Below are 18,963 nucleotides of genomic sequence, written 5' to 3'. Positions count from 1 at the left end.
CAGAGTTTTCCCCGCTATAGCAACCAGAATAAGGGTAGTAAATTAACAGTCATCCTCTATCTTTAAACGCACGCATTTCCAGTATGGCTATAGTGTAACAAAGAATACAATGTATAATATCATAGGCGCTAATTTCATGTCTACTGGACGGTGACGAGTGGCGACGTGATACTACATAAGGGGGAGGGGTTTGGGGGCAGGGTAGGGACAAGTGCACCAACACTCACATTTGGTAGGATATCCTCCATTATAATGCATGTTCTGTAGCCGAGAGAAAATAGAGATAGAAATAGATTAATCTCAGGTATGATTCAATACTTTGAACAGGTGCTTCAGTTACGCCCAGTGAGCGAGAGCCACTGCCACCGCTACCACGACAGAACGCGACTGACACTACAGTCATAAGAAATGTCTAGCACTATCCGCGTTTATGCTGCCATCGATACACTATGCGCATCTGTGGTCTAACATTAAAACACCACTGATAGACTGTGTAAGTCTCCACTGCTACAGAAATATTTAGGTGGCGTGGTGGTGGTGAGTCAGTGTGAGGGTGTCCAGTGGGGGCAGTAATGCATTGCATGGACTTTTACCAACTCATTCTAAGATAGTATGCTTAGTCATGAATGTTGGTTATAATAAACTGACATTTAACACACATAGTAACAGCTCTCATCAGTAGACATGACGTGAACCTTACAATTAACAGTAGCATATTACTGCCAACAAGCCTTTTAACTATGAAGTAGTCTATGCATGTTATCATTACATGTTGATACAGCACAGTAGACCAAAGAATAGGCTGGCCCTAGCCTCGCCCGACGTCCTCAGGTATTACGATGGAGTGGTGATTAGCCCTTACCACGACACTTTACATTTATAGGAGCAATTAACATCCCTATACAAGAGGTACAGATTATGATGTGTAGACAAGCGTCTAACTATAGCCATACAGGAAATGCGTGCATTTAAAGATAGAGGATGACTGCTAATTTACTACTCTTATTCTGGTTGCTATAGCGGGGGAAACTCTGCCAATACTGATCGCTTTCCAATGACGTAAACAAACACAGTGGTGCCAAATTTCACAAAACACGGCAGCAGCTGTACTCGTTATAAATGGAGGCAACTGTACATATAAATTAAAATCTGTAATATACAGGGGCTTACTAAAGCCTAAGGAAGGAAGGATATCCCTTCAAAATAACATCAATATTATTAATAAAATATTTGGCCAGCAAGCAGTGATAAGCATCGTGCTTCCGTTAAGAGGTTGTGGGGTGGTAGTCCAGCAGGCCTTCCTTACTCTTCGAAAAAGAATTCTCATGCTCTGTCCAGTTGGTGTGAGGTCAGCCCTCTGGGGGATCATCATTTCTTTGTATTTCTTTTCTCCTTCTTCTTGTTCTTTCATTTTAGCCTGTAATGAGAAAGAAGATTAATGAGAAATAAGAAAATTAATAGTCAGAACAGCATGTTTTCACAAATAAAATACAAATGCAATTAGGGGAGAAAGGATAAATAATGAGTGTGAAACCAGGAATATAATTACAAAACATCCATATAAAGTGTTCAGTTGAATCTGTTTATAATAAGGATAAAAAATGGCAAAACTCAATCAATTTTGACATAACAGGAGACAAAACAGTGATCTAAACTCACCATCAAAGGTTTTTTTATTTTTGTTTACATTTGATGAGTCCAATACATTACCTGTCAGACATTAAATAAGCCTATTAACTCTGACCAGATCATACACAAATGATCTATTGTGGCACTGCAAACTGTTGGGCTGATTTGTATGACCACAATAAACGTAAGATATGGTGTACAAGAAAGGAAGTACGGTACTGTATTGGCTTTTAGTTCAAGTAAGAGCAGAAATTATTCAAGCACTAATGGAGAACAGTATAAAGTACACCCTAAGATAAATATACAGTGCTGAATATATCCTATACATGAGAGACAGAAAAGAGAAGAAAACACACACACACATATAAAAATCAGTGATTCAATAGTGTAATCTAAGGAAAAACAAAAACAGGTGTGATTCACAGCAAATCGCCAGTGAGCAGTGTAGTACCAAACCGTGGGCAATTTACCGGTGACCTTCAAAGTGCCAGAAACAAGGACTACCACAGTGTTTACGACTAAACAAATATTGACAGGTTTCTACCAGTGTACTACACCATGGAAATTCTGTCTGTGGCCCTCAAAGTGCTGCCATTGAGTTAAAGGCCACCACGCACCTACACTTCAATACGTCCACAATAGCAGATATCCACAGATGTTCACCACTGATGGACTCCAGGCACACCCTGTACAGTTTAAAGCAAGGGAATGGATATCCTGATGGCAGTGTTATTGTGCTAATAAAATCATTGAAAGTATTCCATGCTTGTAGCAGCAGACAAGGACTATCACCTCCACTAGAAAACCAGAGAAACCTACTCCTGACAAACAGTACCAATACACTCCTGACAGACCGTACCCATACACTGAAGTTCCCTGAATATGGTACAATCTTCCCTTCTTATGCTCTCCAACATCACTTCCCTAGCCAACAAATTTTACGAGCTGGCTACAAAAGTCCGGTCAGTTGCTGCCGTCTGTGAGGAGTGGCAAATTGTTCCTGAAACTTGCCACATTGAAGGATATCAACTCTTTCATCACCTTCATTCACAGGGACATGGAGGGGGAGTTGCCCTCTTCTGTCAAGATGAACTACGTCCGTCATGCCTAGATGTTTTAGTCCCAGCTGATGTGGAAGCATTATGGTTACGTGTTGTGCCACGTGCCCACCGTCACCACACTGCCTCTATCATATATTGTGTAGTATACCTTCCACCTTGCTCACCCACCAGAGGCATTCTTATCAATCACCTCATTACCACCTCAGAGTTAGGTACCCATGTGCCAAGCTAGTATTATGCAGGGATTATAATGAAATTGACACCACTGATATTGAGGACCAGCTGCTACTATCACAAGCTGTGAACTTCCCCACACACGGTCAAAATACCCTTGACCTTATCTCAACTGACTTAGAGGACCAGTACCAACCACCTCAACCAAAGCCTCCTATCGGGTGTAGCACACACCTATCAGTGTTCTGGTCTCCAGCCCCTACTACCAGCCAAATGCAGAGACCCTACATCAAGACCTACAGGCCAATTACTGACTCAGCATTGTGTCTCTTCAGGTAGTGGATAGTTCACCATCCCTGGACTGAAGTACTGTACTTGGTGTTGATGACGTGGACACCAAATGAATAAATTACACCAACACCACCACTTCTTCCTTGAGAAGTCCGTCTGATTATATCCAGCTGACTTGCCTTGCATTGCACTTCAGATCAAAAGACTTATACATCAGAGACAGCACCTTCTATTTCAATGACCAAAACCACTACAGGTGCCTTCGCAACCAAGTCATTCGTGCAATATGCACTGCAAAGAAGTCTTACTACCCAACCAAGCTGCAACACCTGAAACAGATCAACATCAGTCAGTGGTATGGTATGCTTAACAACTCTGGACTAAACAATAAGACACACCCCCCTCCCCTTCCTTAGCTATCTCACTAATGGTGACGCAGCTAGGCAATCAGACAACCATTTCGTAACCAGACTCCCTGCTTACATTCCAGCCCCCTTTCCCACTGACTTAGTGGAAACATTTTAAGTAGCAAAACGTCTGGACAAAATGAAGTTAAAGTGCTCCACCACCCCCATTGACTTATCAATGAAAGTCGACAAGAGTTCTCCCCAGAACTAGCTAAACCCTTCTGCTCCTCATCAATACTTCCCTCATTCAAGCAAGATGCCCAGCTGACTGGAAGGCCTCATATGTGTCACCAGTGCCCAAGTCAACGATCCCACATTCTTTAAATGAGCTATGACCCATTGCCATCGTCCCAATACCCAGCTTAATCTGCGAAGTTTCAGTTTTGACTGGGCCTATGTTGATATTGCAGGTGCCATAGATTCCCAGCAATTTGGCAATATGAAACTTCCTCCACCACTCACTGTCATGTCAGCTTTCTTGACTAAATATACTGCCATCTGGAAAAACGAAAGACATCTGTGGTTGTAGCCTTCATTGACCTCACCAAGGCATTTGACCTAGTTGACCACAATTTAATCACCACGGGTTTTGGAGAAGTCTTATACCATGACTTACAGATTTCCTTAGTGACCGATGCCAAACCGCATGCTTCCAAGAGGCTGTCTCCACTTTTCAATCATATAAACACCAAGATGGGAGAGCTCTACTTCCTCATGCTTATCAATGATGCTCTCAGAGACACCTGTGCTCGCTGGAAATATGTTGATGACTCCACCATTGGGATCAGTGTGAACAACTCGGCTCACAACTACACCGCCTTCCAGAATACCTGTATATTGAACAGTCTCCATAATTGGGCCATCAACAACCATGTCACCATCAACCATACCAAGACCATGGTTATGCACATCAACCTCCCCTCTGACCTCATCCCACCTCCCTCCATTACTTTGGGCCCCAACACACTCCAGGTTATGGACTCCACCAAGCTCCTCTGCATAACTATAGATAACAAACTAAATTGGAAAACACACATCAGTACAAGTGTCAAATCCTCCAGTTTTCGTCTCCATCTCCTCCGCTGACTCAAGTTCCTCGGAGTTACCGCGCCTGAGCTACTCAGTGCTTACTCAATATTCATGCTTCCCAAGCTCACCTATGCCTCCCTGCCTGGTCTTCCTCCCTAAATGCCACACAACAGAAACATCTAGAAAAAGTGGAGAAGAGGGCATGCAAGATTATTCTCTCCCCCTCTCACTCCACACATGAAGATGCGCTGAATACACTGACCCTCTCGGCTTTCTCTGATCATCACCACAACCTCATCTGCAAATTTGGTGAGAAACTTCTACACCATCCTCAACACCGGATCCTGCTTCCATCCAAGATCCCTCGTGTGTGAATTGCTGTTCGACACCACAATCGCAACCAGCCTATACGACCACATACTGATTACTATAAGAACAGCCCCGTCCCAAATATTGTAAAAATTATCAACATCTCGTAGTCAACCAGCGTGTTCACTCCCAGCCAATCTTACCTTTTCGTACTGTTTCTATGTTGAAATGTCCTGTAGTATGACCTTCACCCCACCTTGTTATTATATATCAAGTTTGTATCACTTATGTTACTTGTACAGTATATTATTTGTCAATCAAGTGATCCATTCCCCAATTATGTAACTGTATATTTTCAGCCTTCTGGCTGCCATGCTCTCTCAATAAACCATTAATTATTATTATTATTATTATTATTATTATCATCACACACACACACACACATCTACAAATACACACACACACCCTCACACGCATGCACGCACGCACACCTCCACAACCACACACACCGTCGCATGCATGCATGCACACACACACACACTTTCTCTCTCTTTTACTGCACTTTCCATAATTAACCATTATGGTAACACTCATCTTTTCAGCTATATCCACCTTAACGAGGTTTCACTGTACGTACTAGGCTTATAATCAGAAATCTGCCAAATCCAGGAAACAGGTTCACCTCACATCCCAAGCCTCGTACCGTCTCTACATGCTACGACGACTTAGGTCACTTGGGACACCCACACCAGAGCTGAGGACCATCTACAATGCCTTTATTCTCCCCAAACTAACGTATGCGTCACCAGCCTGGTCGTCTTCTCTCAACTCCACCCAACAACGTCAGCTAGAGAAGGTACAGAAAAGGGCCGGCAGAATCATGCTCGGTGCAGAATACTCCGGCTACACCAATGCTCTCGCCACCCTGGAAATGCCATCCCTCAGTGACCTCCACCACCAAGCACTGGAAAGGTTTGGCAGTGGATTACTGCACCACCCTCGTCATCGCCACCTCCTGCCACCTGCAGCCCCCACCCAACTCGCGCAGTCTGCCACTACAACAAAATTCAGCCCATAAGAGCCCGCACCGATAGATACAAGAACAGCACCATCCCATCTATTGTTAAAATAATAAACAACTCCTGATTTATGTACTGTACAGCCCTGTAAATGTATTCAATGCATATTATATCATTATGTCTAAATCAAATGTAAGTCTGTATATTTTCAGCCACCGGCTGCAACTCTATTAATAAACCGTTTATTATCATTATTATTTATTATTATTAAATAGTTTGTTACATACCTGTATTACCAAAATACAGATCAAATGCAACTGTGTTACATAAATATTTAAACAGCAAATACAGGAAGACTTACAACATCAATTAATTCATGACTAAGGTCTCCCTTTGTCATAAAAATTATTTTTCCTTTGAAGATAGGGGTCCATAGCACCACTGTGGATTTGTCTTCCAAATAGAGACTGTGAGAAGTGTGGCAAAAGTCAGCCAGGCTAGATATGGTAGAAATAGTAGTCCTGCCAGGCTATCAACCTCCAAAAATGCAAACATGGTCATTATTACTGCAACATCTAGAAGACATATCTCAATCACAGCCTGAAACAGAAAATATATTGAAAAGTAAATACTGTACAGTACAGCATTAGTAGCATGAAATCACATTTTATGGGCAAGGACTGAGGTGAGAGACCTAAAAGATTTCCAAATTCATTCAATTTTTTTATATAATAATTACACAAGTTAAGGCCCTCAAGCCTCGAGTTTTTAACTCCTACATTTTGTGGCTATTTGGAGTTGTTCAATTCTAATGTTCAGTTATTATCTAGAGCAACAAAATTTCTGTCTGTCTGATATGGCTTTAACAGTTAGTCTGAGGAGCAAGTGGTGAAATCTGAAAATAAAGTTTAGAACCAGCTACATTTTTTATGACCAGGGCAAAGCAGAAGGATAGTCACAGAAGACTATGGTGGATTTATTATCTTTCTATCTTAAAACACAACACACTTTTCCTTTTCATTTAGAATTGAGAAATTTAGCTATGAGATGAAAAGGTAACTACCGTTATGAGTTAGTGTTGCTGTTGTAATCAAACAGAACAATGTTGATATCCAGGATGCAGCTTAGATGAATACAGGAGGTCCCTGACTTATGAACGTCCAACTTACGAAAGCCCAACTTACGAACATCCGACTTACGAACGGCGCTAAACTTGAAATTTAAGGTACGGTATGTTATTTACCTAATGACTTATTTTTTACTTTCATTTACTGTATTTTGTCATTCTGTTTCCACCTTTGTCTTAAATTAAGTGATTTTAAATGTTTATAAGGACTTAGGCTATGATCAGGGGCAGATCCAGGAATATCAAAAGAGGGAGGGAGGGGTGTCCAAGAAGTCGCGGATGGGGGAACATGGTGAGCGCAGCGAGCGCACCCAGCTGTTTTTTCTTCAAATCTGACTAATATCATGGCACTTTGAGGCCATTTTGAGTTGAAGCCATGCACACTTGACATTATGAGTTAAGTCAGTAGTAAATAATTTTTACTATACAAAAAAGCCTGAGTACAATATACAGTACAACAGCATTAAAGAAAAGGAATTGGAATTTTCTGGTGAAAAGGGGGGGTCTGGACCCCCCTGGATCTGCCCTTGATGACATAGTGGGACTTTAAACATTGTTCTGTAAGTATGGTATGCACATAACATGTGTTCCAACTTACAAAGAAATCCGACTTAAGAACGTCCTCAGGAATGGAACCCGTTTGTAACCCAGGGACCCCTTGAATGTACCAAATCATTTGCCTCAACAACTGGACACAGATGAATAAAAAAGAATATATCGCCATGATTCACTGTTAATTTCAAATTATTGTAACTCTAGTATTTAACAAGTAGTGCTGTGTGTAAATATGATTAAATATGGCCATAAGTTACAAAGTGTATAGCATATACAATAGTGTAGAATTTGTTTTTTACTTTACCATTTTAAAATTTATTAACGATGATAACAATGGTCTGATTTACCCCAGGACTGGTTGTCATTCATCCCATTTCATTGGATTAACACAAAAAACTAAAAATGTCCAATACTCTGTAATTAAAACTTGATGATTTATGATAATAGCCCTAAACATAGCCATATTTCACCAAAAAGAGAATCTGAAATTATTTACAATACATGTATCCTCGATAATCGCTGGGGTTAGGATCGAGAAAACTACCTGTACCATGAGAAGCAAAACCGTACATAATGAAACACATAACATATGTGAAAAATTAGTTTTGTCCCACAGTCCCAAAGATGTATCCCCTAAGAGACCAAAATACACCCCCAAAAATGTGTAGGTACACTAAAAGATATATTACTATAGTGTGGTTTTTCCCCAGCTGAGAAAAGATGCTCTGCCCCCTCCTCAAGAGTTACAGATGATTGGCGGTTTCAAATCTGTCCGATTTCGTCTTGAAGTAATGATGCATTTCTAAATGAGTTTGTTCATAATCGTTGGGATGACCATTTCTGACGAGAACGATATTTAGCTAAATTATATAAAGATACATACATTCATTATTTCAAACATAAACATGTAAGAAGTTTATCAGAAGTATTATACATGTATTAACTGTTAAACTATGGGAGCAAATTCACGCTTTCGGAAGATGCATTTAATATACAGTGGTACCCCACTTAACGCGGTCAATTGAACCCAGAGGGTCCCGCGTTAAGTGAAAACCGCGTTAAGTGAATAACAGAACATATGGGATTAATTCCAATAGAACCCAGCCCGACCCCCAAACTCCACTTTTTGACGACAAATAACTATGTTGTAGTAAAAATAACATCTTAATTTTATGATGGTACATGCACACAATTAATACTTAAGAGAAATACAGTCGCCAAGTTAATGTCCATTCAAATAATGGACTCAACTCCCTCCCCCTCTCACACTACAGTACACAGCCAGCTAACAGATGGTCGGTCGGTCCCTCCCTCCCCCCCCCACCCCCCACCAACCGTCCCAAGGAGATGTGTGGGATAACCTCAAACTAAAGTTAGGAAAATATAATTGACATTGCTGGATTCCTTGTAAGACCAGGAATATTTTGAATATAAATGTCATATATTTTTCACAAAAGATAACATACTTACTCAGATTAAACATTTTATCTAAAAATTGTATGTTTAATGCAAAAAATATGTTGTTTATATTCAAAATGATCACCAAATTATAAGAATTCCAGCAATGTAAATTATATTCTGGCCGGATAATTTGTATGAATTTTATGAGCTAAAACAAATATCTACAGTTAATAAAAAAAAAAATATATTCTTCAACACTATCTGTCAATCAAAGTACCCCACCTTGCCTCCCCCCCTCTTCCAACCGCGCGGTCAGTCCCAACCCTCCCCCCACCCCCCACCAATCCTCCATTCAGTATTAAATAATACCTCAGATTAAAGTTAGGATAATATAATTGACATTGCTGGATTCCTTGTAAGACCAGGAATATTTTGAATATAAATGTCATATATTTTGGACAAAAGATAACATACTTACTCAGATTAAACATTTTATCTAAAAATTGTATGTTTAATGCAAAAAATATGTTGTTTATATTCAAAATGATCACCAAATTATAAGAATTCCAGCAATGTAAATTATATTCTGACCGGGTAATTTGTATGAATTTTATGAGCTAAAACAAATATCTTCAGTTAAAAAAAAATAATTCTTCACGGGTAACAGATGGTCGGTCGGTTGGTCCCTCCCTCCCCCCCACCCCCCACCAACCGTCCCAAGGAGATGTGTGGGATAACCACTAAATTTTAATAAATAATACCTCAAACTAAAGTTAGGATAATATAATTGACATTGCTGGATTCCTTGTAAGACCAGGAATATTTTGAATATAAATGTCATATATTTTGGACAAAAGATAACATACTTACTCAGATTAAACATTTTATCTAAAAATTGTATGTTTAATGCAAAAAATATGTTGTTTATATTCAAAATGATCACCAAATTATAAGAATTCCAGCAATGTAAACTATATTCTGGCTGGGTAATTTGTATGAATTTTATGAGCTAAAACAGGCAGTCAGGCAGGGTGGCGGGTGGGGGGTGGTGCGAATCTAAAAATAGCTCTCGAGCCGGACACTCACCGCGTTGCTGTGGAAAAATCCGCGTTAAGTGAAAGTTCAGCTTTGGCAAGGCACCGCGTATATGCGAAACGCGTTAAGTGAAAGCGCGTTAAGCGGGGTAATACTGTATATATATATATATATATATATATATATATATATATATATATATATATATATATATATATATATATATATATATATATATATATATATACAGTGGTCCCTCGGTTAACGAACGGTTCGATTAACAAAATTTCGGTTAACGAATTACCTCCCATAAGGATCTTCAATTCGGTTAACGAACAAAACTTTGATTAACGAAATCCTTACGACAAACACGTTTTGTTGCGAGCATCAGCTGATCAGCTGATGGGCTAGTCTGCCAATTCAGTAATCTGTTCTATGTTTACATTCGTTTCCAGTGGAGTAAATATCAAGAAAGTTGTGCTCTTTAATATTTTTGCATTTTTTATATTAAAATTATTAGTCATTTTAAAATTTAGTTAACATATTGATAATATATGCAGTACAGGGAAATAAATTTTTGTGCGCCCATCAGGGAGAGAGGGAGGGCGGGAGGTGGTATGGGTGGAAGGCATGGATATCATACTGATTTGCTCTGGCTAAAGCAAATCCATCTCTGCATCACTGAAATTATGATTCAAGTGGTGATAATAGAGGTAGTGGTGATGATCATTGAGCTGGTGGTGGAGGAGAGATTGTGGTAAATGGTGAGGATATGATGCGTCAATTGGTTTGTTTGGTAACATTGGCTGCAGCATCTGCCAGATAATAACTGAACAGCTGATGTCTACCCACAAAATTGAGTGCAAGCATAAATGAACAATGTCGTATTTTTCCATATTACGTTACATAAATTTTCAAATGTGGAATGAGAAAGCAGAAAGGTGGGAGTGATTAGAGAGGTGGAGTGGAAGGAAATGGTAACATGCAATGGGTGTGTTGCCAAGTACACGCTTATTCTTGTCGGGAACATCGGAACATTCAACCAGAGAATACACACGTCTTCGTTACTTGGCTGGATCAGGAACCCTAACAATCTTCTTGCTCACAGGTGCCATGGTGGAGGGTAGGTAAAAGTTACAAAAATTGCACTAAAAACAAGCACGGAGCAGGAAACCGTCTTCAAACACCAACCAAAACAGTGCTGGGAAACAAATGCTTTCGGCTGTTGCTGGAAGCTGGCATCACGAGCCAGGCTGTCATCTCTTGGCAGTCGCTGTTACTGCTGTTGGTCTCACGGACCCACCGCTGTTCCATTATAATTCCCTGATAACCCAGATCAATCAATGATAAGCGCATGCATGGTCACAATTGAGGATACCGTGATAAGCCAGATCAGCGATTATCGAGAATACAGGTACATAAAAATTACATCAGCCTTTCCATTTGGACGGTGCATATCACCCATTCTGGCAGACTATGATAAGGGAACTTACTATGATGTTTACCCATAGTAAATATTCCATATAACTTGTACAGGTACTGTAAGTAATGAAACAAATAAATCATCATTTAGTATGGATATTTGTTGGAGAACATAAAAAATCTCACCATAGCAACTTTCTTCAAGCCAAAGAAAATGGGTGTCCACAACCAATTCAGCAGAATTTGTAAAAGAAATAACTTGAGGGGTAGAGGTAGGTCTGCCAGTGCGAGGAGGTTAGGCTTGTATAACTCCAACCACACACGGTATGATGCATAACCCATGGTAGAGTACAAATATGTCCATGCTGGGCCAAAAGCCCAGTTTGGTGGCCGCCAACTAGGCTTTTCTATTTGCTGGAATTAAAAGAAAAGGTAACATTTCTATAACTCCATACACACACACACACACACATATTTATCCTTTCCAATATATACACATTAATCATATTTAAAGTGTGCAGTTGCTTTGTGAAAAATGTGCTTGAGATACAGAATACATATATTAACTACAATCCCTTATCAGCCTACATCAATATTCTGATATAGCAGGGAGTTCTCGTTATCTGCGCTTAATTGGAACCAGAAAAACGCCACGGATAACGAATCCACTTAAAGCGGGGAATTAATCTCATAAGAAATAATGGAAATAGGTCAAGTTGGGACCATGACATTGTACACGACAATCAATTTTTTTTAACAATTACTTACCTTAAAAACATTTGCTAAACATTGAAAACACATTATTTTAAGAAATTATTTAAATTTATAAGCTATTTAATGTCCTTAAAGTTCATTGGGGTCGGTGTGTTGAGGCAATGTAGGTCGTGATAGCGGCCCGGTGGTCCGCAGCAACTGTTGTTGGTGCGCACTCACCCGAGTGGTTCCTTGAGACAAAATACTTACAGTATTTACAACAGTGATTCTCAATTGGGTCCACTTGGACCCCAGGAGAGGAATTTTAGCCAGGGGAGGATTTGTGGAGGATTATGTATAGTTCTCCATCCTTGAAAACCGTGCCAGACGTTGTTAGCTACCATCCATTGAGCGCCAGGTCAGCTACACTCAGCTGATGCCTCCCTCATGTCTGGTGTGCCGAGAGGTAAACAGTCCTGTGTTTTCTTGTTATCTTTTTTAGGTTTTATACCAGTTTCAGTAGTTTTTATTAAGTGATCTATAAGGTGATATAGTGTTATTAGCCTTTTACAGCATAAAAAAGCAGCTAAAATCTAAGTTTTCTGGCAGTGTGTGTATTATACTACTGTAGTGGAGGAATGTTTTAGTAAACATAGAATCGTGGATGTACATACTGGTATTTTTCGTGTTCTTTTTCCGCAGTCCTTGTTCTAATTTTAGAACAAGGACTGTGGAAAAATAACATTTCTCATATGTTGTCAAGTGTATAGTATATCATAGAAGGGAGTGTACCTGGAAGGCAGCTGATCTAAGAAGCAAATTGTTTTGGGTTTCGCAGTTACATGGTCAACTTTTTGTGACCATCCACGTAAAAAGTCTCCCACATTGTTTCGTCCAGTCCAATGCTGTGTTGTGTTTACTTCCTGTCTTTGTTGTCTCTTGTCGTGCATGTTGTGGTGAATTATTTTATAATTTTTGTAGCCTTGAGTGTCCAACCCAAACAGGGTGGTGCGGTGCTCAAAAGGAAGCACACTAGCTATAGTATACAGTTAACCCTCACTTTACGCGGTTAATGTAACCCGGAGGGTACCGCGGAAAGCGAGAAACGCGTAAAGTGAATAACATAACATATGGGATTAATTGAAATGGAGTCCAGGCCGATCCCCAAACTCCACTTTTTGACGACACATAACTATGTAGTAGTAAAAATAACATCTTAATTTTATGATGGTCCATGCACACAATTAATACTTAAGAGAAATAGAGAAATACAGTCGCCAAGTTAATGTCCATTCAAATAATGGACACGACTCCCTCCCCCTCTCACACTACACTGCCGGCTCTTCCCTCTCTGAGAAATTTTGGGGGGAAAACCAGGTATAGTAATAAATAATACCTCAAACTAAAGTTAGGATAATATAATTGACATTGCTGGATTCCTTGTAAGACCAGGAATATTTTGAATATAAATGTCATATATTTTTCACAAAAGATAACATACTTACTCAGATTAAACATTTTATCTAAAAATTTTATGTCTAATGCAAAATATATGATGTTTATATTCAAAATGATCACCAAATTGTAAGAATTCCAGCAATGTAAATTATATTCTGGCCGGGTAATTTGTATGAATTTTATGAGCTAAAACAAATATCTTCAGTTAATAAAAAAAAAAAAATATTCTTCACGACACTATCTGTCAATCAAAGTACCCCACCTTGCCTCCCCCCTCTTCCAACCGCGCGGTCAGTCCCAACCCTCCCCCCCACCCCCCACCAATCCTCCCTTCAAGAGATGTTGGGTGAAAAATTTAGATTTTAACATTTTGTATTAAATAATACCTCAGATTAAAGTTAGGATAATATAATTGACATTGCTGGATTCCTTGTAAGACCAGGAATATTTTGAATATAAACGTCATATATTTTGCACAAAAGATAACATACTTACTCAGATTAAACATTTTATCTAAAAATTTTATGTCTAATGCAAAATATATGATGTTTATATTCAAAATGATCACCAAATTGTAAGAATTCCAGCAATGTAAATTATATTCTGGCCGGGTAATTTGTATGAATTTTATGAGCTAAAATAAAAATCTTCAGTTAATAAAAAAAAAAAAATATTCTTCACACGGTAACAGATGGTCGGTCGCCGGTCCCTCCCTCCCACCCCCCACCAACGTCCCTACTAGATAAATGTGTGGGAATACCAGACTGTTTACCTTTTTAGTAATAAATAATAAATCAGACTAAAGTTAGGATAATATAATTGACATTGCTGGATTCCTTGTAAGACCAGGAATATTTTGTATATAAATATCATATATTTTGCACAAAAGATAACATATTTACTCAAGAGTAAACATTATATCTAAAATTTGTATGTCTAATGCAAAATCTATGATGTTTATATTCAAAATGATCATCAAATTGTAAGAATTCCAGCAATGTAAATTATATTCTGGCCGGATAATTTGTATGAATTTTATGAGCTAAATTAAAAAAAATTATACTTCACCGTGTAAAGGGGTACACCCACCGCGGAATGTGAGCATCCTGGGTTCTGGCAGGGCACCGCGTAAACTGGAAACGCGGAATGTGGGACCGCGTAAAGTGAGGGTTGACTGTAGATGTAAAATTAGAAGAGGAGTGGGAGTGGACAATCCACCTAGTCCTGTTTCTTTTTCATCCTCTGACTAATCCTCCTCTCCCAACACCCACCTCCATCAATCCAATCAAGCTAAGCATCGCTACCTTTGAAGGTAAGTAAATAAAAATATACAGGGTATGCTAAAATTATTTATTTTAAAAACATTATAATACAGGCATCCCCCATGTTATGGAATCCTGGGCTACAGAAATTCACCCTTATGGATTTTGTAATTTTTTTAAATAAAAAACAAAAATATTTAAATCAAATTTTTACCCAAATTGTAAAATTATTTTGTGTGGATTCTCTGAGGTAGCCACAAGGCTGCTCACCTCCCCAGTTGCCAGCAACCACCACAACAATGGTGCTGATCAGTTAGAATTCTTTTCCAAGCTTGTGTTCAGTTATGCATCTGAATTATGGTTAATGTATTAAGATTTTCAAAAGAAAAATTGTGACGCACAACAAATATTTTTACCGAAATTATAAAATTTATTTTGTGTGGTTTCTGGTGGTAGGTATATGACCACTGGCTGGCGACTCAGCTCTCCAGCTGGTAGCAGCCACAACAACAATGGCACTGCTCGGTTTGAATTCTTTCCCCAGTTTGTGTTCTGTTATGTGTCTGTGTTAATGTGTACCCTGGTGTTCCACTATCAGTTTCACTTTTTCTTTAATATCAGTGGTTACTTCTACTGTACATTACTCCTGTAAATAACATTAATTAAAACATACAGGTACATATTTTTTACATTAATTTTACTTCAACAACAACCAGTCTTATTTTCTTCAGTTTCAGGTGGATAACTGACAATTATGGGTGTAAACACTGACAACAATGCTGTCTCTTTTAATATTTTACGTATTATTTATGAATTGTATTGTTCATTTCACATATAAAAGGATTAATTCAATCAAATACATATTCAGTAATAAACAATAATGAATCTTGTACATAGTATTCTTAAAAAGATAAATGACGCGGTATCCTTAAATGCGCATGTACGTATATGTTGGCGTTACCAATCTCTCTTTTTTTCTCTTTGCCATTAGTGGTTAGCTACTTCTATTGTTCCATTTATTAACATTAAATAACATTACCGTACTTAAAAAATATATACAGTATTACCCCGCTTTACACGGTTTCACTTTCCGCGATTTCTCATTTACGCGGTACCTTGCCACAACCGGACTTTCACTTTCCGCGGTGCATCTACTCATATACGCGGTGAAATATAATTTATTTTTTATTTTTTTTTATTTAGCTCATAAAATTCATACAAATTACCCGGCCAGAATATAATTTACATTGCTGGAATTCTTACAATATGATGATCATTTTGAATATAAACATTATGGATTTTGCATTAGACATACAAATTTTAGATCTAATTTGGTTTACACAAAGCAAATATTTTATCTTTTGTGCAAAATATATGAAGTTTACATTCAAAATATTCCTTGACCTGCAAGGAATCCAGAAATGTCAATTATATTATCCTAACTTTAGTCTGAGGTATTATTTATTACTAAAAGTTAAAATCTAGTTTTTCACCCAACATTTCTCTGGTAGGGAGGGAAGGTGGGGGGTGGGGGGGAGGGTTGGGACCGACCGACCCAGCTGGTGTGAGTGTCAGGAGGGGGGGAGGCAAGGTGGGGTACTTTGATTGACAGATAGTGTCGTGAAGAATATTTTTTTTTTTTATTAACTGAAGATATTTGTTTTAGCTCATAAAATTCATACAAATTACTTGACCAGAATATAATTTACATTGCTGGAATTCTTACAATATGATGATCATTTTGAATATAAACATCATGGATTTTGCATTAGACATACAAATTTTAGATCTAATGTAATAATTTGGTTTACACAAAGCAAATATTTTATCTTTTGTGTAAAATATATGAAGTTTACATTCAAAATATTCCCTGACCTGCAAGGAATCCAGAAATGTCAATTATATTACCCTAACTTTAGTCTGAGGTATTATTTATTACTAAACGTTAAAATCTAGTGTTTTCACCCAATCGTTTCTCAGAGAGGTAGGAGCTAGTGAGCTGGGAAGAGGGGATGTGAGACCATTATTTGAATGGACATAAACCTGGTGACTGTATTTCTCTTAAATATTAATTGTGTGAGCATACCATCGTAAAATTTAGATGTTATTTTTACTACAACATAGGTAGTGTCGGAAAAAGTGGAGTTTAGGGGTCGGGCCAGTCTCTATTGGAATTAATCCCACATGTTCTGTTGTTCACTTTACGCGGTTTTCGCTTTCCGCGGTACCCTGTGGGTTCAATTGACCGCGTAAATGAGGGTACTACTGTATTATTTTTTTTACATTAATTTTACTTCAGCTACAAATAGGGTCTTATTTTCTTCATTTTTTCGTGTAGAACTATCGTCTCGGACTCCCGGCTGTAAACACAAACGAAAACAATGGCGTCCCTTCTCCTCTTGTGTGACCATATTATTCTTCATTTATATTGTATAAGGTGCATTCAGAAACATTATTTAAAGAAATTAATTTGCAATTTTCATTAATTGTTTTGTTTTTGGGGGAAAAGAGGGTAAAATCAACACAAAAGATATGAAAAGGTCACACTTGGGAACGCATCTCATTATTATTGCTTTATTTTAATGGTAATCATTGATTCGCGATAAGACGATTCACCTTACACTGCAATATTGGAGGACACATTAACGTCGTTATTCGAGGCTTTACTGTACTTAAATGTACTCGAAAAGACTAAAAAAAATTATCTTATGCAAAATAAATGATGTTTATATTCAAATTATTCGCTGTCTTGCAACAATTTATATTATGCTAATTTTAGACTGTGACATTTTATAAGATAAAAAGTTTAAGCCAAAAACTACAGTCACCCTTACCGGAAATCGGAAAGGAGTTGATTTATTATGACAGCTGGACCGGAGCGCAGACAACAGTTACCTAGTGGTATTTATTTATCTGTCGTATAGGAGGAGTTTATGTTTTTCTTTTATAAAATGTCAATGAATTGGCTTAAGAGAATATAATTAAAATTGCTGGAATTCTTGTAAGATAGTGATTAATTTGAATATAAACATGCTATAGTTTGCAATAGACATACAAATTTTAGTAATAATTTAATAAATTTTTGTACAGAAGGACTAAAATTTATATCTCTTGTGCAAAATATATAATGTCTACATTCAAATTATTCAGTGTCTTGTAAGGATTCCAGCAATGCAATTTATATTCTGCTAACTTTAGACTGTGCCATTTTATGTCAAGTTTAGTCACTTTTATTGGCCCCCAGAACCTAATCCTATTTTCCCCATTGATTACAAGTACCAGTATAGTTTGGTTTTACGCGGTTAATTAAACCCATGGAAGTCAGCGTATAAAGCGAAACGCGTAAATAAAATAACAGAACATATGGGATTAATTGAAATAGAGACTGGGCCGACCGCCAGACTACCCTTTTTTTGGCTATCGCCGGCACAATACGTACATTGTAGTAAAAATAACATCTTAATTTTATGATGGTATGCACACACAATTAATATATAAGAGAAATATAAATAATATTAGGTTTCTTAACACTTACGTTAGTAGAAGAGATGGCTGGGCACAAGGGATTGGTGGTTGGTTCCGATGCAGAGGGCAGATTATTGGCCCTCACCTGTATCTCTATCCACCACAGAGGCTAGCAGGGCCTCCTCGTCAAACCCTTCGAAGTCCACATCCTCACTATCACTGACTTGGGCTGGCTGTGGTGGTTGGCGGGTGAAGAGCTCGGTGATGTTTTGTTGACGGCTAGCATTGATGTGGTCGTGATACAGCTGAACATAGGGCTCCAGGGATTGCAACAGAAGGTTATTAGACACTTTGTAGAGGTGATTGACTGGGTCTTTAGCAAGGATGAACTTCATTCTCTCAGCTAACTTGATGTCCTCCTTCACATCAGCATGTGTTAGTTTCTGCTCTTGTTGTTCTGTAACACCTCGCTGCTCACTGATGTCATCATCTTCCAACATCTCGTCCGCAGTCACCTCAGGTTGACTGATTACCTCCAGGATGTCGTTGTTGGTGGTCTCGGAGAAGACTGCAGCTCTAACACTTTGTGCAGCCTCTCTTGCATTCTCCAATGCCACAGCAACAGAC

The 18,963-nt window shown here is 38.4% G+C and overlaps 1 protein-coding gene across 1 annotated transcript; it reads right to left on the bottom strand.

Moving 5' to 3' along the window:
• Positions 1-565: 565 nt before the first annotated feature.
• LOC121878955 (translocator protein-like) lies at positions 566-18,836 on the bottom strand. The gene is made up of 4 exons (XM_042385407.1): positions 18,648-18,836; positions 11,645-11,872; positions 6,281-6,519; positions 566-1,417 (listed from the first exon to the last, which is right to left on the bottom strand). The coding sequence occupies exons 1-3, from the start codon at positions 18,834-18,836 to the stop codon at positions 6,325-6,327; spliced, it is 612 nt and encodes a 203-aa protein (XP_042241341.1). The 3' UTR covers positions 566-1,417; positions 6,281-6,324.
• Positions 18,837-18,963: the final 127 nt, after the last annotated feature.

Source organism: Homarus americanus, unplaced genomic scaffold, assembly GCF_018991925.1.
Source record: "Homarus americanus isolate GMGI-L3 unplaced genomic scaffold, GMGI_Hamer_2.0 scaffold4060, whole genome shotgun sequence".
Lineage (NCBI taxonomy): Eukaryota > Metazoa > Arthropoda > Malacostraca > Decapoda > Nephropidae > Homarus > Homarus americanus.
This window is presented reverse-complemented; position numbering and strand designations above follow the sequence as displayed.